This window comes from Callithrix jacchus, chromosome 11, assembly GCF_049354715.1.
Source record: "Callithrix jacchus isolate 240 chromosome 11, calJac240_pri, whole genome shotgun sequence".
In the NCBI taxonomy this organism is placed as follows: domain Eukaryota; kingdom Metazoa; phylum Chordata; class Mammalia; order Primates; family Cebidae; genus Callithrix; species Callithrix jacchus.
In genome coordinates this window covers 57380137-57403961 of record NC_133512.1, presented here as the reverse complement: position 1 = coordinate 57403961, position 23825 = coordinate 57380137, and the positions used below count along the sequence as shown (strand labels likewise).

Genomic DNA, 23825 nt, shown 5'->3' with positions numbered 1-23825 from the left:
AGGAGGCTGAGGCAGGAGAATTGCCTGAACCCAGGAGGCGGAGGTTGCGGTGAGCCAAGATCGCGCCATTGCACTCCAGCCTGGGTAACAAGAGCAAAACTTTGTCTCGAAAAAAAAAAAAAAAATTATGGCACATTATATCAGGAGTACTTTTTCTCTTGCAATGGGAATATTAAAAAAATATTGAGGTCTAAAAATATTGTCTATGCTATTGGGTTTTAATTGCTTCCTGGGCATGGATAGTATGTTATTTCAATTTTTTATCTCTGGTCCATACTACAGTATTCATCATGTAGAAGGTATGCAGTAAAAGATTATATATTACTAAAAATAAAAATATCTTGCTACTTTCAATTTCAAGCATTGTGAACTAGAAGATACATTTTTAATTTCAGGACTATAAATTTAATATACCTATGTTTAAATATTAATAACACTAACAAACTTTCAACCAGCCTATCAAATGTCTTTTCATTTCTATTAAACAGCTTACCTTGTATTCATGAAGTATGCGATTTGTCCAGTGAGGTGCCTTACTTTTCAGTTTGGTAATAGGTACAATGGATTTTAGATTTTCTTCACTGTAAGCACATATGCCAACATCCTTTAAATAAATCATCTTTAGTAGCTAAAGCAATCATTCTGTTTCAAATGGCTTTCAGTAACAATTTTTAAGCTGAAAAATATTTTGCTGTAAAATATCAGAGAACTCTAAAAATTTTAAGCAAAAAGCCACAAATCTCATATTTTTAATTTAGATAAATGTTTCTTCTTTCAATAACCAGAAAATATTTTTGAAAATTGAAAACTACAATAACCAAATTCAGATGTACTTAAAACCTCAGTGTTTTCTCTCAAAGACTGCACATAAAACTAGGATTTATGGTGGGATTTTTAAGTGCATCTGCCTTATAAAATCTTTTTACTACTTATTCAAATCAGGTTTTAGTTTTTTAAAAAACTTTTAAATAAGTTTTTTTAAAACTTATTTATGCATAAAGAAAAAATATAAAGTATACCAAATTATAGTCAAATATATGAAAATCTGGAGAGTTTAACTTTAAGAATGATTTACTATGTTTTCTTTTCTCATTCTATGTCTTATATTATTTAATTCCAAACCAATGTAATGTATAAATAATTTCTAATAACATTTTCAAACTTTCTTGGTTAAACAGAATCTTGAGCATAGCACAAGACCATGCATATAAAATACTTACTTTAGAAAACCTTGCTTGTGTTTTTTACTCTCATAATTTCCATAGACAATTTGCAAAAGCAGACTTGCCAATGTTATCAGCTTAGCATCAGGAGCTGTATAAAAGCCCTTCAGTAAATTATATCTAGCTTCATCAAAGAGAATAAGAATAGCCAGTGGGTCTTCAATCTTAAAAGAGAAAGTATAATTTGGTTATTAGGCTACAATTTCTTTTACAAATAAACAACTTAATATGGGAAAAGCAAAAGCTACACATTTGTATATAAATGAACTGTTACTGCTTTGAGCAGAGGTTGGCAAATATTTTTTTGTTAAGGCCCAGAGAGTACTATTTTAAGCTTTGTAAACTATATAATTGCTGTTGCTACTAATCAACTCTGGTACTGTAGCATAAAGGAAGCCACAGGTGATACATCAACAAATGGGTACAGCAGTGTTCTAATAAAACTTCATATAGGAATACTGAAATATAAATTTCAAAAAATTTTTACACCATGAAGTATTGTTCTTTTGACTTTTTAACAAAACAAAAAAATTATTAGCTTATGGGGAATATAAAAATTGGCAAAATATGGCAATAGGCTATAGTTTACTATCATGGTTGTCTAACAATATTATCATCAGTTTATAAATATGGACAATTTTTAGAACAATTTTACCTAAATTTTGGTGTTACTGAAATATCTTTCTATTAACTATGCTTCATACAATACAGTAGTGGACTTCAAAGATAAAAGGAAGTATCTTAATTTCCAAAGGACAAATGCATTTTTAAAAAGCCTATTGTAAGACATTTTAAATTCTGACTAAAAAGATTTTGTACTTTCAAATATTAATAATATTCAAAAAGAGTAGTTTTTTGTTTTTTGAGACAGACTCTCCCTCTGCCAGCTAGGCTGCAGTACAGTGGCATGAACACAGCCCACTGCAGCCTCAACCTCTTGGGCTCAAGCTATTTACCTGTCTCAGCCTCCCGAGTAGCTGAGACAAGAGGTGTGAACCACCATGCCTGGCTAATTTTTAAATTTTCTGTAGAAAGAACGTCTTGCCGTGTTGCCTCAGTGGGGTTCAAGCAGTCCTCTCACCTCAGCCTCTCAAAGTGTTAGGATTACAGGTGTTAGCCACTCCGCCTAGCCTAGATGCTTTTTTTTTTTTTAAATTTAAAAACTGTAAGTTTTAGTTTATCCAATAAGATTAATAAAGATTGAGAAATCCTAGCCTATAGAATATATTCCTACTTGCACATAGTGACAAATTATAAAGTTTCTGAATGCTTAAAGTATTTCAAAATACAATTCACAATGATCCCAAAGTTATGATAGAAATGATTTTTGTAACATTAACTGAAAAAAAATACTATTTTTTTTTTTTTTTGAGAGATGATGTCTCATTCTTGTTGCCCAGGCTGGAGTGCAAAGGCATGATCTTGGCTTACTGCAACCTCCACCTCCCAGGTTCAAGCGATTCTTCTGCCTCAGCCTCCCAAGTAGCTGGGATTACAGGTGCCTGCCACCATGCCCAGCTAATTTTTGTATTTTTAGTAGAGACGGGGTTTCACAGTGTTGGCCAAGGTGGTCTCGAACTCCTGACCTCAGGTGATCCGCCTGTCTTGGCGTCCCAAACTGCTGGGATTACAGGCATGAGCCACCGTGCCCAGCCAAATACTATTGGCTCTTTTTCTATCTTAAAATTCTCTACACAATATCAAAACAAAAAAAAAAATCTCATGGGAAAAAAATGAAGGGGACTGTTCCAGATTTTTTAAAAGAGACTAAAGAGACATCCAAATACAAAGCATGAGCCTTGTCTAGATCCTGGGGCTGGGAGGCATAAAAGTATTTTGAAACAATTTGGAAAAATCTGATTTGAATGAGCTATTGTTATTATGGAAATATTAATTTTATTAGGTTGGAAATTGGTTATTATGGTAAATACAGATGTCCTTATTCTTAGAAGATGCACACCAAAATATGTAGAAATAGCACCTGCAACTCACTTTAAAGTGGTTTACAAAGATAAAGAACAGCAAATTGTTAACTGGTGATCTAATGAATGGTGTATGGTGTGAACTGTATTACTTTTTAATATGCCTATGGCTTTTCAAATTTCTCAAAATAAAATGATGGAAAAAGGCTGAATGAAAGCATATTTTTCTTTTTTTTTTTTGATATGGAGTTTCACTCTTGTTGCCCAAGCTGGAGTGCAATGGCCTGATCTTGGCTCACCACAACTGCTGCCTCCCGGGTTCAAACAGTTCTCCTGCCTCAGCCTCCCAAGTAGCTGGGATTACAGGCATGCACCACCAAGCCTGGCTAATGTTGTATTTTTTAGTAGAGATGGAGTTTCTCCGTGTTGGTCAGGCTGGTCTCCAACTCCCGACCTCAGGTGATCTGCCCGCCTCAGCCTCCCAAAGTGCTGGGATTATAGGCGTGAGCCACCGCACCTGGCCGAAAGCATGTTTTTCTAATAAAAACTGACTTCATATATTTGAAAGTCTGAGTAAGACAGTAACTGTTACAATTCCCAACACCATGTTCAATGAGTTTTAGTTACCATTTTTTCTTTTCTAATGAAATCAGGATGTTTTCATCCTAAAAGGATGATGCTAAACAATAAGTGTAATTTTTTTTTTCCAGATGGTACAAACAACAATTTCTTAATTATATAATGAGTGAAAGAACACAATTGTTTTACCAGATAATCAAGACATTCTGGTTTACCTTAAGAACTTACTAAGCCTTGCTTCCTTTTTACTTGAGTCTCCTTTATTTTATAATTATCCAATTTATTTATCATCCAAATATTATCATTACTGCTCCAGTCAACTATTAAAATATTACTTGGGTGGAGAAGGCAGACTGTGTATATTTAGATTATGTACAGATTTTATAGATATCACACATTTTTAAAGTTATAGGGTAGACATAACATCTGTCATTTTAGCCTTTTTTTTTTTTTTTGAGAAAGAGTCTCACTCTGTCACCCAGACTAGAGTACCAAGGCACAATCCCAGCTCACTGCAACCACCAGCTCCTGGGTTCAAGCAATACTCATGCCTCAGCCTTCCAAGGTGCACACTACCACACCTAGCTAATTTTTGTACTTTTAGTAGAGATGGGTTTCACCATGTTGGCAAAGCTGCTCTCGAACCTCAGGTGATCCGCCTGCCTTGGCCTCCCAAAGTGCTGGGATTGCAGGCGTAAGCCACCACGCCTGGCCCATTTTAACCATTTTTAAGTGTGAAATTCAGTGGCATTAATTATGTTCACAACATTGTACTACCCTCACTACTATCTAGTTCTACATATTTTATATCACCCGAAAGATAAATTTTCTAACTGGTAAGAAAATCTCCCCTAGCCCAACACCTCTGATAACCTCCAATCTATTTTTTTCTTTATGCCTTCGCATATTCTAGATTACTTAACGTTAAATATTTGTTATTTGTGTCTAGCTTATAATGTTTTCAAGGTTCATCCATGTTGTCACATGTATCATAACTTCATTCCTTTGTATCAGTGAATAATACTCTATTTGTATGTATAGACCACCTTTTGTTTATTCACTCATCTGTTGATGGACAGTTAGGGTGCCTCTACCTTTTTGGTTATCATAAACAATGCTGCAGTGACATAGAAATATATTTGAGTTTTCCATTCTTTCAGGCATATATCTAGGAGTAGAAATGCTGAATCGTATATAATTCTATTTTTAGATTTTTGAAGATCCACTGTTTTCCAGAGTGGCTGCACCATTTTACATTCCCACCTGCAATGTACCAGGGTTCTGATTTTTCTACATTCTTACCAACTCATTATCTTCAGTTTTGTTTCTTATAGTTATCCTAACGGGTGTGGTTTCTCAGAGGTTTTAATTTGCAGTTCTCTGATAACTAATGATATTGATCATCTTTTCATGTGTTTGTTGGCTACTTATATATTCAAGTCCTTTGACCTATTTTATTTACAGATAGGGTCTTGCTTTTTCACCCAGAGCACAGGCGCATCATCATGACTAACTGTAACCTTGAACTCCTGGGTTCAAGTGATCCTCCCATCTCACCATTCTCCTGAGTAGCTAGGACTACAAGTGTGTGCCACCATGCCAGGCTATTTAAACAACAACAAAAAACTTTTCTGTGGAGACAGAATCTCACTATGGAGCCGGGCTGGTCTCAAATTCCTGGCTTCAAGTGAGCCTCCCGCTATTCCTTCCAAAGCACTGGGATTACAGGAGTGAGCCATCATTCCTTGCCTTTTTTTTTTTTTTTTTTTTTGAGATACAGTCTTGCTCTATTACCAAGGTTGGTGTGCAGTGGTGTGATACTGGCTCACTGTAAGCACTTCCACCCACTCAAGCAACCCTCCCATCTCAGTCTCCTCAGTAGCTGGTGCTACAGGTGTATGCCACCATACCTGGCTCATTTTTAAAATTTTTATAGAGATGAAGTCTCACTATGTTGCCCAGGCAGGTCTCAAATTCCTGGGCTCCCACCATGGCCTCCCAAAGTGCTGGGATTACAAGCATGAGCCGCTGCACCAAACCCTGACCATTTTTAATTGGGTTGTTGGCCTTTTCATTGTTGAGTTATAGGAGTTCTTTATTATTCTGGATAGTAAACCCTTATCTATGACTTGCTAATATCTTCTCCCATTCTGTTGCTTTTCACTTTCTTAATGATGTCTTTTAATACACAAAAGTTTTTTATTTTGTTGAAGTTTAACTTAGCCACTAATTCTTCTGTTCATACTTTTGTCATATCTGACTCCATTGCCTAATCCAGGGTCATGAAGAGTTACCCCTATGTTTTCTTCTATGATTTTTATGATTTTAGCTCTTATATTTAGGTCACTGATGCATTTTAATTGATTATTATTATATTTGAGATGGACTCTCACTTTGTTGCCCAGGTTGGAGTACAGTGGTGAGATCGTGGCTCACTGCAACTTCTGTCTCCTGAGTTCATGAAATTCTCATGCCTCTGCCTCCTGAGTAACTGGGACTACAGGGACTACAGGGGTGTAACCACCATGGCAGGCTAACTTTTTTGTATTTTTAGTAGAGATGGTGTTTTGCAATGCTGGCCACGCTGGCCTAGAACTCCTGTCCTCAAGTAATCCACCCACCTCAGCCTCCCAAAGTACTGGGATTATAGGCGTGAGCTACCATGTCCAGCTATTTAAAATTTTTATATGGCATGAGGTTGGGGTCCAATTTCCTACTTTTGCAATGTGAACTTCCAGTTATACCAGCACTATCTATTGAACAGACTATTTTTTCTCCATTAGATGAACTTGGCAGCCTTGTCAAAAGTCTACTGGCTGTACATGTATAGGTTTATTTCTGAAAACTCAATTCTATTCCACTGGTCTATTATGTTTATCCTTATGCTAGAGTAACACAATGCTTTTGATTACTTAGCTTTGTGGTATGGTTTGAAATTGAGTAACATCCATCTCTCAACTTGATTCTTCATTATTGAAGATTGCCTTGGCTATTTGAGGACCCTTGCAATTCATATAGATTTGAGTCTGTTCCACTTTCACAAAAAAAGGCTATTGGAATTTTGTTAGGGGGATTACATTGAATCTGTAGATCACTTTGCTAGTAGTGACATCTTAACAACACTATTTCTATCATTGAACATGGAGATGTCTTTCCAGTTATTAGGTCTTATTTTTCAGCAGTATTTTGTAGTTGTCAGTGTACAAGTCTTGAACTTCTTTTGTAAAATTTATTTCTGGGTATTTTATTCTTAGACGCTATTTTAATGGACTTCTTAATCTCTTTCTAGGATTATTCTTTGCTGGTATATACACAACTGATTTTTGTGTGTTGAGCTTATACTTTGAAACTTTGCTGAATTAATTTATTAGCTCTAGCTTTCTTGTGGATTCTTTGGGATTTCCTATATATATATGTCATTTTCCAAAAACTAAGATCTTAATTATTGGTTAAAGTAGGCATCCTAATTTTGTACTGTAGGAGGACAGTTTTCAGTCTTTTACCATTGAATGATGTTAGTTGTGGGTTTTTGGTAAACACCCTTTATCATGCTGAGAAGTTTGCTTGTATTCCTAGTTTTCAGAGTTTTTTAAAATCATTAAAGGGTGTTGTATTTTGTCAAATGCCTCTTCTGCATCAGTTAGGATGATCACATGTTTTTTCTCCCCTTGACATTCTATTAATGTGATTCGAATACATTGTTAACAAATAATGAAGACTTTAGTTTTTTGGTAAATTTCACAGCAATTTTTATGTAACTCCTAGTGTATTTGGCGGAGAGGATCAAATCTATCTTTGGCTTGATAATATAAAAGAAGCAATATACACAGTTACGTAAAAAAGATTTACCAAGTTTGGACACAGTTGTTGAAATTTTCTTGTGCTAAAATTTGTTTGTTTAATATTCCCTGATAACAAAGAATTAAGAAATGTATTTTTTCTTCACTAATGCTGTAAGACCGTGGAACAATTTTACCATATTAGATTATCATGCCTAATTTAAGTTGTTATAATCTCTCCCTTGTCCATTTATCCTTTTTTGTTTCTTGAGATAGAGTCTCACTCTGTCACCCAGGCTGGAGTACAGTGGTGTGATCTTGGCTCTCTACAACCTCCACCTCCTGAGTTCAAGCAATTCTCTGTCTCAGCCTCTTGAGTAGCTGGGATCACAGGTGCCTGCCACCACACCTGGCTAATTTTTGTATTTTTAGTTGAGACAGGATTTCACCACCCTGGGCAGGCTGGTCATGAACACCTGACCTTGTGATCTACCCACCTCGGCCTCCCAAAGTGCTGGGATTACAGGCGTGGGCCACGGTGCCTGGCCCATTCATCCTTCTATGGCATTATGTCACCTCTTCTCCTCTGAAATCCATAGTAGTTCAAATCCAAATATACTTGTATGGACAGACTTCTTTTTTATCAAATATAAATACTATTCTTATTTTTTACTAGGTACAGAGTTCTCTGTTTGAGTCAAGATGAGCTACTTAGGCCAGACACGGTGGTTCACGCTTGTAATCCCAGCACTTTGGGAGGCCAAGGTGGGTGGATCACTTGAGGCCAAGAGTTCAAGACCAGCTTGGTCAACATGGTGAAACCCTGTCTCTGCTAAAAATACAAATAAATTAGCTGGGTATGGTGCCGCACGCTTATAATCCCAACTACCTGGGAGGCTGAGGCAGGAGAACCGCTTAAACCCAGGAGGTGGAGATTATAGTGAGCCAAGATTGTACCACTCTAGCCTGGGAGACAGAGTGAGACTCAGACTTAAAAAAAAAAAGAAAGAAAAAAGAAAAAAAAAGAGGCCAGGCATGGTGGCCACTTTGGGATGCTGAGGCAGGTGGATCATGAGGTCAGGAATTCGAGACCAGCCTGACCAACATGGTGAAACCCTGTCTCTACTAACAATACAAAAATTAGCCGGGTGTGGTAACGCATGCCTGTTATCCCAGCTACTTGGGAGGCTGAGGCAGGAGAATCATTTGAACCGGGAAGCAGAGGGTACAGTTAGCCAAGATCACGCCACTGCACCCAAGCCTGAGGGATAGAGCAAGATTTTATCTCAAAAAAAAAGAAAAAAAAGATAAGCCACTTATGGACTATTGAGAATAACTTTCATATTGTTCCCTTTGCAAATAATAATCTTATCCACCCAGGATGTTTTTTTCTGTTCTCTCCCATACCAATGTCTCTCCTTCTTCCTTCAAAAGGTATACAACTGATTAGCCCTTTACTAAGTTTATCCTTGATAGTATACTTCCTAACTAGTTTAAACTATTTTTTTCCTGCATAATTTGGCTCCACATCTGATTGCTAATTTTCTTTATGATAGCTTCCCTATTTCTTTTGTATTCTTAAGACAATGGAGTGGAAGTGGACTTTGTAAGTAGATCAACTGAAACTCCATCAATTATCACAGAGATGTAAGGATATAAGGATGTAAGCTCAATTTCTACCTCTACTGCTTACAATAGATTTTGTGCATTTAAATAACTGTAAATAAGATTTCCAAGCAAACCTTTTTTTCAACTTCCAAAGGAAGTCTCACATCTCTTCTTAGAAAAAGCTGAGGTGTTTCCCTTTGGGGATCCAGATTAGTCAATTCAGCAAGTATTTCTGGCCAGTCACGAACATGTTGCAAGGGTTTATGATATGGTTTGAGTTGAAGGCCTGAAAAACATCTTTCCTTTATAAATGATAATGTAAAAATAAGTCAATTATATCAATGCCTAGAAACTTTGTATTCAACTATCTGTACTTTTGTATTGAATATTTACAAATTAAATTTAAATCTAAAATTGATATTAACATTTTAATCAATATTACCACCCAATTTGTGGGTAACTGCTTATTATCAAATGTATATGAAATTTATCAAATGTATATGAAACCCTAATTACATTACAGACTATGACATATGCAGAATTCTGTGTTAAAAACATACTAGTAAGCCATTAAATAACCAATCACATCAATCAAATTTTTTATGTATGTGTAATACTTTGAGGAACAAAAATATAGCATCATTAGGTTGATTTTAAATAAAAAAGTTGATTTAAAATAGAAAATTAATATAAAAAGAACATCTGTTTTATTTCAAAATGAGCACAAAAAATAAAGGCAAGTTGAGCACAACGTTTAATGGCATTCAAATCAAATGCCATTGCCAGAGAGGAAAATTTTGTTTTTTAATTATTAAAAAAAAAAATGCTCTGAATGAAGTAGGGAATGGGATGGGCAGGGACTTACCTGTTTCAGCAGTTTGAACACTAATAATTTATATAAAAGAGAAGAACATTGTATTATTTCCAAATTTAAAAGTCAAGAATAAACAGAAGTTATATTTTTTACCAACCCACTCCCAAAAAGGAACAATGAGGTTTACTATAACATAATAAAAACTTTCTTACTGAGGTTTTCTGAACAAATCCATATAGTGAAATATTGCTGTGTTTCTTGAGAGAGACGCATTCCTTCCATTATCTGCTGCACTGTGGTATTATTTCCATGCTTCAATTCAACAGAACGATAGGATCCATCCATTCTGTATATTCGAAATTTTTCATACTACAAGAAATGGTAATTTATGCAATCTGCTTAAAAATTATACATCACAATTTAACAAGATACTTTCCTTCAACTTCATGTGTTTTATTATAAATTTCTAACATGAAAAATATCAGAAACACTGTTGCAAGTGAGAATATCTTGGTGATAGTTTAAAAACATTTTACTTCCATTATTTGTATTTTCTGAAATATTTTCTTCTGTATGTTCTATAGTCAATTAGGTTTGGGAAATTAAGGAAAATGACTTAAAAAATAACAAATATCAAATTCTTTTGACAGGATGTTTTAGCGCCTTTAATCTACAATGGAAATATCATATGAGAGATACAAACTTGGTTACTGAATCTAGTGTTAGTCAAGTACTTCATGAGTCTAGTGGGTCACATATAATACAACAAAAATGTGTACCACCAGTAACTTGTCCTAAGAGGAATTTGTGATGGAAAACTTTGCAGGTAAAAGCTATCAATGAACTTTGAGCCAGTTTCCTTCCCCCAGTTTAGAAAATTCCAGAGAGTAGTAGCATTCTCGATGGATTTTTATTGTGATAGGAAGCAACTGATGTCCCCACATAGCTTCCAGGCCAGTTCATTTTGGATAAAAGGACTTCATCCCTCTTACTTCATTCATTCACAATATAAAAATTATATCAGGAATAAAAATGTGTTAAAACTCCATAGTTAGAATATAAATTGCAAAGTATAACATAAGGGTTCCTGTACTGCTTATCTATTTCCTTGACTCTGTCTTATGCTCTTGGAGTTAAGTGTTTTTGACAAAATGCATGAGTGTGTGGTATGTGTGTACTATTACTTACTTAAAGGCAAAGACTGTATATTCCTTACAATTTTCATCATTTTGTCATGTTAAATTCACAGAGATATTCAACAAATACTTACTGTATAGCTGATGGTTAATGCCTGGACAGGCTTAGATAACAGATAAATATCTGTTAATACAAACTTTTTATATACTTTATTTGTTTGTATAAATCTTTTTATTTCCAACAGTTTTTAAATTAATGATAGCCAGGAGTGGTGGCACATGTCTGTAGTGTCAGCTACTCAGGAGGCTGAGGTGGGAAGATCACCTGAGCCTAGGATGTTGAGGCTACAATGCATCATGATTGTCTGTTAATAGCCCCTGTACTCCTGCCTGAGCAACATAGACTGTGTCTCATAAAAACAAAAATAACTAAATTAATGATAATTTTTATCATCATCATAACTTTTAGGCATAACTGAGTTTCTTCTCATTGTTAATTCTTCTGTATTTTAATGTCACTATTAATTATAAATTAAACTTTATGCAATTATTATTTTAATAGCTATGTGTGCCAGCATTAGATTTATTAGATGAAAAGGCCAGGTTGAATTAGCAGAATAAAAAAGCTTGGAAACATATATTTTACTTTTATGAGGAGGAAAATGCGTCTATTATCTATAAACTAACTTGCTGAGACTAAACTAATGAATATTATGCAATGCTTTTACAGAAAAATATAAAATGTTGCTTAAAAGGCCTAAGTAGAGGGATATACATTTACTTAGGCCTTTAATGAATAGATTAAAATTATGTGTAATCCACATAGCAAGTATAGAAATTACATGAAAATTTTAAGTGTTCTGAAAGGTTTTTTTTTTTGAGACGGAGTTTCGCTCGTTACCCAGGCTGGAGTACAATGGCGCGATCTCGGCTCACCGCAACCTCTGCCTCCTGGGTTCAGGCAATTCTCCTGCCTCAGCCTCCCGAGTAGCTGGGATTACAGGCACGTGCCACCACGCCCAGCTAATTTTTTGTATTTTTAGTAGAGACCGTGTTTTACCATGTTGACCGGGATGGTCTCGATCTCTTGACCTTGTGATCCATCCGCCTCAGCCTCCCAAAGTGCTGGGATTTCAGGCGTGAGCCACCGTGCCCAGCCTGAAAGTTTTATTTACTTATTTTTGCAAGCTTTATTTTGTTATGTAAGAATAAATGTCCAAATGTTAGGGATAATAACAAATGTAATACCTATTCAGTCTACAATGAGGTTTTTATTTTATTATTATTATTTTTTGAGATGGAGTCTTGCTGTAACACCAGGCTGGAGTGCAGAGGCACAGTCTCAGCTCACTGCAACCTCTGCCTCCAGGGTTCAAGTGATTGTCCTGCCTAAGCTGGGACACACCACCATGCTCAGCTAATTTTTATATTTTTAGTAGAGACAAGGTTTCACCTTGTTGGTCAGGATGGTCTTCATCTACTGACCTCATGATCCATCTGCCTTGGCCTTCCAAAGTGCTGGCATTACAGGAGTGAGCCACCATGCCTGGCCTACAGTGAGGCTTTCTAGCAGTAAGGAAGGCATCTATTCATTTGTCTTTCCGCTATTGCCAAAGATCTTCAAAATTAAATCTTGTTAATTTAAATACTATGCTTGGCTCTAACTATGAAGATAATTCTTACTGGTTTGTTAATGGCTTCCTTCAACAATTTTGCAGCTTCTTCCCAGTTATTTTGTTTGTTTTCTTCACAAATATTTAATGGAGATCTTCCTTGTTGGTCTGTTATATGCTAGAAAGTGGGCAGGGGAGGGGAAGAGAAAAGGCATTACATATTATGTTATTCAAAGGGAAAATGTCATCCAATTAATCAAAGTTTCATAAAAAAAAGAGTCTTGTCAAGTACTAAGTAAATATTAACTACCCTTATTTCAGATTATATTTAAATAAACAAGAGTTGACGAGATAAAAGACCCAAAACGCTAATCAATATGATCACTGTTTTCTTAAAAGTTCTCATACAGACATAACAAAGGTTTTGTTAATACTATTATTTTCCCCTTTATGATATACTTTTTATGAATTTCCTTTATGAAATTCTGAAAAATCTTTTTCCTTCTTCAAGATGTTTTTGGAGAAATATAATATAAAATGAAAAGAGGTTAAATTCTACATACATTCTGAAGACAGACTGTGGTGATGGTTGTACAATAATGTAAATGTAGTTAATGCTACTGAACTATACACCTAGAAATGGTTAATGTAAGTTTTATATGAGGTGTATTTTAAAAAATCTTTAGAAAAGTATATTCAAAAGCACAATTCATATGTTCCATTACTTATTCTATAAGGTAACAGAATTTACTTTTATTTTTCAGATGAACTCTAAAGCATACAATTGTACATTTTAGTGTCATTACTTGTTATTCACTGTTTGAAAATTATTTTTTAAAAGCTGGAAAATAACTTACTCTATCAATTTCTGGATGGTTTAGGAGAATCTGTACTATTTCAGCATGTCCTCCTCCAGCAGCAAAATGAAGAGGAGAACTAAGTTGTCCATTTAAAAGGTTTGGATTGCATTTTCCTTTCTCTAACAATATGCGAGTAGCCTCAACTTTTCCATACCTGTATATAAAAAAAAAAAAACAACAAAAAAAACCTTACCTAAAAAAGTCATGTGAAATGTTTTTAAAACTCCAAGTTTTAGATGTTATCTCAAATAAATCTAAGAATTTTCTAGGACAGAGAGCAAAGGATTTTGAAGACAGTGACAAAATATTTTCAATGATTAGGGGTTTCTTATTAATCATTCTGGTTCAATTAAACTGTTTCTGTTTCTGAAAAACTGGAAGAAAATATAACCTTAATTCAAGATAGAGCAGATGACAGAGAAACATCGCACATGCAGTATAAAAGTTAGATATGATTAGTCAAAAATCATTTCAGAAACAAAAAGTAACTCATATAAGAAAGCGTACTAAGAATGCTTTTCACTTAGGCCTGTTTATAAAATAGGCCCAAAGACATAATTCTATATATAGTTACTATAAATTAGATAATGTGAGAGACACAAAAATATATGAAATATGTGGTCTTTACTCTGAATGGTTTACAGTATAATCAGAGGAAAACATAAACATGAGGTAAGTTACATAATGCTGTAAAATTTAAGTACGGTAATGCTTAATACTTTAAAAATTATCAGAAAACAGGTATGATTTGTTTCGATGGACTGTAAAGTGTTTTGATAGAAGAACAATTTGAACTGAATTGTTTTTGAGACTGAGTCTCACTCTATGCCCAGGCTGGAGTGCAGTGGTGCAATCTCAGCTCACTGCAATGTCTGCCTCCTGGGCTCAAGAGAGTCTTGTGTCTGACTCCTAAGTAGCTGAGATTACAGGTGTGCACCACCATGCCCAACTAATTTTTGTGTTTTTAGTAAAGACAATGTTTTGGCTGGGTGTGGTGGCTCAAGCCTGTAATCCCAGCACTTTGGGAAGCCGGGTGGGTGGATCATGAGGTCAGGAGTTCAAGACCATGCTGGCCAACATGGTGAAACCCCGGGTCTACTAAAAATAGACAAATTAGCCAGGTGTGGTGGCAGGCGCCTGTAATCCCAGCTACTCAGGAGGCTGAGGCAAGAGAATTGCTTGAACCCGGGAGGTGGAGGTTGCAGTAACCTGAGACTGTGCCAGTGCACGCCAGCCTGGGTGACAAAGCAAGACTCTGTCTGAAAAAATAAATAAATAAAAAATAAAAATTTCATATAATAGGAAACATAAGAGTACATATTTAAGGAAACAGAAAAAAAGATATTTTATGTATACACACACATACACACACATAAAGCAACTATAATTAGCTGCTTGATTATAAATATTAGAATCAGAGAAATCAAAAGAATTTTGAGTTGGAAGAAACTCTAGAAATGATCTAATTATTGCATTTTATATATGGATAAATAAACTGACATGCAGAGAAGTAAAGTGAAGTACCTTGCTCAATCTAATACAACTAAGACACTGTGGACATTTAACAAGGCAGTAAATAATGCGGTACTTCTTAAATTAGTGAAGGAAGCTTACTTTAAACAATAGGTCAAGAGCAACTGTCCCACAGAAATAATGTAAAAAATTATCATATACTTTCTAGAAAATGACTTATAGTAAATAGCTAACTACTACTCTAAACACTAACAACTCAGCACAACTGAGGGGAAAAATAATTATGTGAGAGGAGTAGGAGACCAAGAGCTACACTGGGCAACTAGTGGAAAGAGCTAACCCCAATCCGGTCCCAACTGTAGTATCTAACATAATGGAAAGCTGTGGTTCTAATGAAGACTTTTGAGGATGTCTTGATAACCACAGTTTCTCAAAGCAGTAAAGGGATACTTTTATAACAAGATGCAAGGTCAAATCATAAGTAGTTAACACATGCAAACTTTACAGTAAGGATAAACATAATGTAATCCCAATATAAAACAAGGGAAACTGCAAGGGTGAATAAGTGACCTTGTACTCTACAATGACATTTACTAGTCATTAAGTATCCTATTATATGACCAGGAAATGCCTAAGAACACTGACAGTACTTTTTCCATGGAGCAGACCTTAGGATTCTGAACACTGATACATATACAATCATCTAAGATCAAAACAGTAAACTCCTAAGGCAAACAGAGAGAAAAAGTATCTGGAATGAGCAGAATTTTGAAAAGAGGCACTAACATTTATAATTAAAAATGTACTCTTTCTAAAAAGAAAAGAATAAGTATCCAATTTACCAGCATGCATAATGAATGGGCGCCCAGTGGTCACTATCTAATTGGTTGACTGAAAATCTTTCACTGAGAAGACGGTTTAGTAATTCGGAATCCCCTTCACAGGCGCTTCGGTGGAGAGGAAAATCATCTACCCATTGTCGTTCTCTAATCATTAAAAAGAAATTTTGAAAAATACAAACAGGACTGTAAAAATTGTTTTAAAACAAATGTGACACATCTATGAAAGCTGTATATCACCAAGCAGCAGTGATTACAATGCACATGAACTGCATATATAATTTTAAACAGTACTTTAAATTAGAATGTAAGTTTTTTTTGTTTTTTTTTCCCCTTGGGGCAAGTTAAACTTAATAAGAATGTAAGTTTTTATAAAAGCAATGTGGAGTAAAACCGAAACAGTACTTGTCTTCTGTGACACTGCTCATGCTTCTCTGCCATTTTTCCTGTTTAGGTATTTGGATTTTTGAGTAGTCTGGAGCTCCTAGACCAAAGTATGGATTTATTACCACTTTATCTACCTAGAAAGGAAAAACAATAACAAAAATCCATTAAGAGCTTTGTCATCTTAATGTTTACATGTTTATATTTTACAATTTTATTTATTTATTTATTGAAACTGAGTCTTGCTCTACGATCTTAGCTCACTGCAACCTCTGCCTCCCAGGTTCAAGCAATTTTCCTGCCTCGGTCTCTGGAGTAGCTGAGACTACAGTGGTACATCACCACATCCAGCTAATTTTTGTATTTTTAGAAGAGACAGGGTTTCACCATATTGGCCAGGCTGGTTTCAAACTCCTGACCTTGGACAATCCACCCTCATTGGCCTCCCAAAGTGCTAGGATTACAGATGTGAGCCACTGCACCAGGCCTACACGTTTATAATTAGTAAGATGTATGTATCTCCGAAAAAAATTACACTTGAGACAAAATATCTTTTAAATCAGAGCGAAAATTCATTCAATTCTTACCCGATTTGTATACTGAAGATCTGATCCAAACAAAGGGTTGTAAATACAGGTATCTGCTTTCTCTAGGGCTAACATTTTACTCTTTATTTCTAGTGCACTATAGCCCATATGTAGTGAGTTTTCTGTCTGACCTGATTCAGTAGCATATGCAGGATTTATGACATTAGTTTTTATCCGCTCGAGAGGAGAAGGTCGGAATAAAGCTGGAATAAAGTGAGATTGTGCGTGACGTTCATCTAACCACCTGGCAAAATTAAAAAAAGAGGTAGAAGTACCGTTTGAAAATGAAGATGAAAAAGGTAGGTTACTATCTAACTCTGATATATGATACTTGTAAATACTACCTTCAGATTTTTATAATTTTAATTTCGTGTTAGTTAAGTACTTCATTATTTAAAAATTTTTAAAATTTATATTGCAAATCGATTTTTTTTAACAATAAAAAAACATGCATACTTTAGGGGTACATGTGCTAATATGTTCATATGATTTGTAAAGATCAAGTCAGTGTACAAATACTTCATTATTAATAAAAGTTTTGTTAATGGACATAGCAAATATTTTTTTTAAAATGTATATGCCATTATAGTAATAGAAACTCCTTTCAAAAAAACATAAAAGGACTTTTAAAATTCAAACTACTGGTATGTAGGTGAGATTAGCCCTGTTCTTACAGAAAGACAAAGACATAAGAGGGTAAATGACTTATTGACTGATGAGATTAACTCAATGTTAAATGTATAGTTTCAAAACGGGGGAATCTTAATGCTTAAGTCAGGGCAGTGTTTGCCATTTCTGAAAAATAAAATTAACATGCTGTATGCATGCTAGGACAACCTTATCTTGGGTTTTTTCATTTTTATACTTGAAAACTTACCATTTCTTAATACATATTATTATTTTCATTATTTCCTTCTGAAAGTGTCTGTATCTATCAGAACAAATTTTTACTATAAACATGTATTTGATTAATTAAAATATACTTTTAATGGCATTTCTTACTTATCCAAGGCTATTAACATCCTTGCTGTAAGTGTAGCAAAGTGAGTACTGGATTCACTACAGACTCTCATAATATCTTGTAAGCAGTAAAAAATTGGGCATCCTGGGGTATATGTATATTTAGTATTATCTGAAAAAGAAAAATGAAGAATTATGCTATCATATAAAAGGCTTATACTTGCATGTTTTCATCTACAAAATATGTTAAAAAATTAAAACTTGTTAAGTATAAATTTTTCTAGATTTGGAATTAGAAGGCCTGGATTCAAGTGATGACTAGCTCTGTGACCTTGTAACTCAGGCAAATGTCACATTTAGAATTTTGGAGGACTGCAGACGCTGTTTCCTCTTTCTCCTCCTCAACAATGTTGTAAAACTCATTAATAAGATTTCCAACGCTACTTAAGATATTAAACTTTTTAACCTAAGTATGCCTAGAAACATGTATCTGGAATGCTAGAGCTGGCTAATAAAATACATGTGAGTACCCTGGAGCAGTAGGCTAATGGGAAGTCCATGGTAGGTGATTAATACAGTATATCATCAGTATTACTACTATCTTACATGATGCCAGTACTTTATAGTTTCAAAGGTGATTTAATATCCAATACCTCATTGAATTTTTCCAGCACCATGAAACAAGTGGGAGCAGGTAGCAATACAGTCCCTATTTTACAAAAAAAGAGCTAAAGATAGAAGAGGAGATTTGCCCAAGGTCACAAAATTATAGGGCTGCAAGGTCTATACCGAAACTCAATGTGTTTATTATGCCACGGTGTCAAAGGAATAAAATATTACATTTTCACATTAGATTTCCTTTTTAAAAATATTACCAATACTTTCAGGCAGATTATTTTAGAAATATTATTGACTCTTGTCCCAAATACAGTATAGGTTCTGATCATAATCTGTTAATTTTCCAGAGTTCTTAAGGATCAATTTCTATTTTATCTATAACATATCTTTAGAAAAATCTTTTATTGCAACCTGAGCACTTTTAATTTCAATTATGCCTTCCTTCCTCACTTAATCATCCTACTTTTAAAAACTAAAAAACACTGTTCAGTCAGCCTGTTATTTGGAAGTTAAAATATCTTTAAGTAACATATTTCCCTTCTATTAATTTTAAAATATGTATTTTATAATATTATAGTAGTAACTCTGAATACAAATTCCTAAGTTTCTCAATAGACTTTTACTTAGCAACTAAAGTACATAAAGATTTATAAGACACATATAGACTTTACCTTTGACAACTGATGGAACAATAAATAATGATGCTTCTCTGCCCATCTTCTCTCCATCAAGAGGAAATTTTTTCATTAGTACAACTCGTTTTCCTAATCATTTTTAAAAAGTTAGCAAACACAAAAATAATACACTTTTAAATCTTATAAAATACCTTGAGAAATAGAAAACAGATATTTTAAAAGGCAGCATTAAGAGGAACTGAAATATACTAAGTCAATTTTATTAATGTACTAATAAAAACTGATAAACGCAAAATCATTCTGTGGACAATCCTTGTAGATTTAGGGTCCTGGTCTTGACCCTCTAGAGGAGAAGCTTCCTAAACATAGCAAGGAAAACTGTTCTGTTGAGAACTGAGAAAGCAGAACAATGTACCCTGTAGGGTCAATGGGCATATACTACCTTAGTTGACTAGGATAGAGATAGTAAGAATTTTATTATATTCTGGCATATGTAAGTTTCAAAGTCTTAATGTTTAATAGCTCTTCATTTAATATTTAACCTCGATTCTCAATTTCAGGTTTTATTAAACTCTGACTGGCCTACAAACTATTGTTCTGAATTCTAACTACCATTCTTAATCTGTTTTTCCTGAATTGGCAGTAAGGGGGCTATAAATAATAAACAAGTCTTGTATTCTAAAACACCTCATCCTCTAGACCTTTGTCATATTTTTCAACGCTTCCAATTTCCTCACCCTAAGAAACAGAACCTTGTTCCTGACCCAGGTAGAAATGCCTAGCTGGCAGGTGGGATGCCTTCTGTGGGCAGGTGAATGAGGTAAGACTTCAAATAGATTCATTTATTCAGAAAATATCAGAGCCAGTATTTGTGATTATTCAAACCTATATTATAGCCCCCAATTATTTTACAAAATGAACACTTTGTCCAAAATTTAAGTGTTAGATACAGAACAACATTCTAATATACTTCAGAGGCACTAATTATTTTGTCTAGCTTGAAGTCTTGTCTCTATTTAATCTTTCCTGCCTTGATGTTTCCCCATATCCAGTTAGGATTATTTAATTGCCTATTTTGCAAATTGCATATGTAACTCTGAGATCCATCAGTGGGGCAGGGAAGCACTGACAAGTTAGGAGATGAAGGTTCTAGTCCTAATTCCTCTACCAATGGAAACTGCTTATAGGAGGTGACAGCCTATACCTACATTCCCATTTTATAGATATGAAAATCAGTTCCTATCAACGGGACCAATTTAAGAATTTCATGTATAATTAAGTGTGGTAATGCTTTGCAAATGACATACAGCACTGTACAAAAATATTAAACATAACTACTGCTAATAGTCATTTGTGATTTTCATTTGATATTTATATAAGTAATCATATTACTTCAAAGATAATTCATAGATTCTGAAAAATAAGATATTCAGGATATAGTATGTCTCACTAATATATTAAAATTTTCTACTTTATTTTCTTATTAAAAGCTCCCTAAAAATATATTAGTACATTTTATGTCTGAGTATACAAGGCAAAATTATGCTAGATATGTTTCATAGTGACTGTCCACTAATAACTCCTCCTAGGGGAAACTATCCAGCCCTCTGGGCCAGAAGAAGTTTTTGTTAACAGTGACATCTCTTCCACATCCCTTCTAGGTAAAATGGACCTAGCTGCAGAATTCAGTTAATTCATAACAAATTATGACTTGTTTATAATTTATAATGATTTGTCAGCTCAAATATGTGATTTAAGCTAATCAGATTTCTGTCTCAGGAATTTAGTGTCAGGATAGATCCTGATAACTATAACAATCTGGCAATAGTAGATCAAGTTCAGATGAAAATTTATCAGAGAAGTCCAAGACTGAGGTAGAAAAGACTGACCAATGTATTGCATCCAAAGAGAGTCCTTAAATGCCTTGATTCCCAAAAAGGATAGCTCCCCCAACCTTTTTAATAAGCTAAGATTGCTTTCTTGATCATCTTATTATAAAGTGAATCTGGTAATGAGAGGAAAGAGATTCTCTTTATGAGACTTAGAGTGTTTATCAAAGATCACATGTAGGAACTTCTTTTTTTTTCTTGAGATGGAGTCTCACTCTGTCGCCCAGGCTGGACTGTAGTGGTATTTATCTCTGCTCACTGCAACCTCCACCTCCTGGGTTTAAGTGATTCTTCTGCCTCAGCCTCTTGAGTAGCTGGGACTACAGGTGCACACCACCACAGCCAACTAATTTTTGTATTTTTAGTAGAGATGGGGTTTCACCATACTGGCCAGGCCAGTCTCAAACTCCTGACCTGATATGTCCGCCTTGGCTTCCCAAAGTGCTGGGATTACAGGTGTGAGCCACCTCACCTGACCACAGGAACTTCTTATAATCCTGAGTTTAAAGGTTTACCGTCCCAACCAACAAAAACTCTTCAGGTTCAATTAGGGGAAGTAACCTATTGGGGAACTAAAATACAGTGAATGGTACCTCCAAAAGTTATGAAACACAGGCTTAAAGCTCAGTTATGTAACTCTAGAAAACAAATATCCTAAATAACTAATAAATCAAACCACAGGATTTGGCTGTGTCTCTGCAACAAAAACAATCTCTTTACTGAAACAGATGAATCAGACAACTAATCCCTAAAAAAATGTAAAAACAGGAACAAAAACACTGAAAGTTTTGAAAAACCAAAAAAGCAGGCATAGAGGTATGCTTTACCTAACAACTGTTTTCTACTGCTGTTTGAATTAGCCTTATTTTCTATTGTAGTAACTGAATCTTAGATATAGTATGTAGTTTCTATAATGTTTGATGGTTATCTGCTTCTACAGCCTGAGAAAATAATCATTAATTTTTAATCACCTTCAAAGTCTATCTATTATGTAATATTTTAAATGGGGCCTCATTCTTTCAGGGTTAATACTCCCACAATTCAGTCTGACTTTCTGAAAAGGGTCCTCTTTCTATGACCAAATGGGAAGAAATCCTCTGCTACGTGGTAATTTACAGGACTTTCCCTAATCCATGAATATTAACTTTTACTTAGTTATGGAGAGATGAGTATAGTTTCCTCTATCCTGAAGTAGAGAAATAGAAATAGTAGTTAGAAGACACTTACCTAGGGAATTATACTTCTAGGAAAAGTAATTTATGGCTGACACCCTTTTCAGCCTCAGCCCACCTGTACCCAGGTGAGTAATAATTAAAAAAAAAAAAAGGAAAAGTAATGTATACATCTTAGTTTTCAAACCACTCCTTCACATCCTCTTTATTGAACAAATTATTAACATTGTGAATTTTTTAAATACTTTTCAACTTTTAAAAAATTTGCAAGTTACATCTTGAAAGAGCTTGAATGTACTTTAAAAAATACTTGAGTTTTTTTTTCAAGTTTGTTAAATGTAAAGGAACACAAAAAGACATTTAATATACGTACATTTTTAAAGAATTTTTCTCCACAAGTATTTTAAACAATGTGTTTTTTAAAAAGAAGTTTCTTACCTCTGATACCCTGGTTTGCAGGAGAAATTGGTTTGGTGGTTTCTACTACATAATCCAATATGCCTTGTGTTATTTCACTGTTGCCTTGCAGTTTCGTTTCCAACAAAACTTTCTTTCTCTTTTTTTTCTGTCCTTCAATGGGAACTTCATGCAACAAAATCTTAGATGAGAAAAACAACATTAAGAGAAAGCTTAAAATAAAGGGTACTTGCCCTAGAATACTACAATAAGCTAGCAATCTTTCTCAACTCTAGCTGCGTATTAGAATAATTTGGGAAGCTTTAAAACAATAGCAATGCCCAGCCCCATCCCACATCTATTAAACTGGAATGTCTGGAACCTGGTTCCTATAGTTTTAAAAGTTCCCCAGGTGATTCTACAGTGCAGCCAGGAGCGAGAAATGGTAAGCTACAGCACTACTGAAGCAGTAGCCTACTGAGAAACCCTATAGTGCCCTTTAACCGGTTTCAGACAACCTTAAAAAAGCAATTTAAAGAAAATGCTAGATAAATTAAGTTAGAAATATTTCATATTGCTTGAATCTGTTGCATAAAAAAGATAATTCAGTTATATATATGTATATGTATGTACATAGTCTTAATTACATGTTTACTAATAAATTTAAGACTACAGAAAAGTAACTTAATTGTCTAAAACTTAATTTAAGGCAAAAAGGTATTTTAAAATGAATTGTTAAAAATAGTTGGGAAAATAAACAAAAACAAAGTTTGATTGAAATTTTAAGTCAGCTGACTTTTGCGGTGGTTTTTTAATTTTCGAGAGGCATTTCATAAATTGTAATAAAATTGAAAACTATATATTCTAAGAAAAACTCAAACAAGTAACCTTTAATATCTCATAACCTACATGTCAACAAACAGCAAATGGTCAAAAGGCACGCAGCAGAAAATAGACAAAATAATGGGCAGGACCTAAAATAATTGGCTTGTAAATAAGAATTTACAAGATATAAGGCTTTATATGTGAATGATAATACAGAATGACATTCAATGGTAGAAATAAATTATTATTAAATGTTCTTACTTCATATGACTTAGCTCTGTATTCCCGAGAATTGAGACTGGCAGTATTCTTTGGACGAATAACAGCAACATATGCATCTTCTATGTTTTCTGGATTTCCCATTGCTTTATAAAACAAATAAAAAATCCCTTGAAAGATTAGATGACACATTTGATGGCAAGGTAAAAAACAAAGTAATGCATCTTAAATTGAAAACTTTTATTTCCAGATAATCATGCTGAAAAAAACAAAAATAAATAAAATGTTCTTTAT

At 34.4% G+C, this 23825-nt stretch overlaps 1 protein-coding gene across 46 annotated transcripts in view; it reads right to left on the bottom strand.

The window, feature by feature from the left end:
* Positions 1-23825, bottom strand: part of KRIT1 (KRIT1 ankyrin repeat containing) — a 41798-nt gene that overhangs the window by 13752 nt on the left and 4221 nt on the right. For 27 of the 46 annotated variants that reach the window (XM_035254964.3, XM_035254965.3, XM_078342807.1 and 24 more), the window contains 13 exons: positions 23574-23677; positions 22530-22689; positions 19067-19159; positions 17820-17949; positions 16818-17061; positions 16252-16367; positions 15850-15993; positions 13532-13688; positions 12745-12852; positions 10138-10294; positions 9246-9397; positions 1221-1387; positions 494-581 (listed from right to left, as the gene is read on the bottom strand). In XM_035254964.3, the coding sequence (XP_035110855.1) occupies positions 494-581; positions 1221-1387; positions 9246-9397; positions 10138-10294; positions 12745-12852; positions 13532-13688; positions 15850-15993; positions 16252-16367; positions 16818-17061; positions 17820-17949; positions 19067-19159; positions 22530-22689; positions 23574-23675 (1818 nt within the window). In that variant the 5' untranslated portion in view covers positions 23676-23677. Of the gene's footprint in view, positions 1-493; positions 692-1220; positions 1388-9245; positions 9398-10137; positions 10295-12744; positions 12853-13531; positions 13689-15849; positions 15994-16251; positions 16368-16817; positions 17062-17819; positions 17950-19066; positions 19160-22529; positions 22690-23573; positions 23678-23825 lie in introns of all 46 variants that reach the window. The other 19 variants (XM_078342811.1, XM_078342812.1, XM_078342813.1 and 16 more) reach the window with 3 other exon arrangements.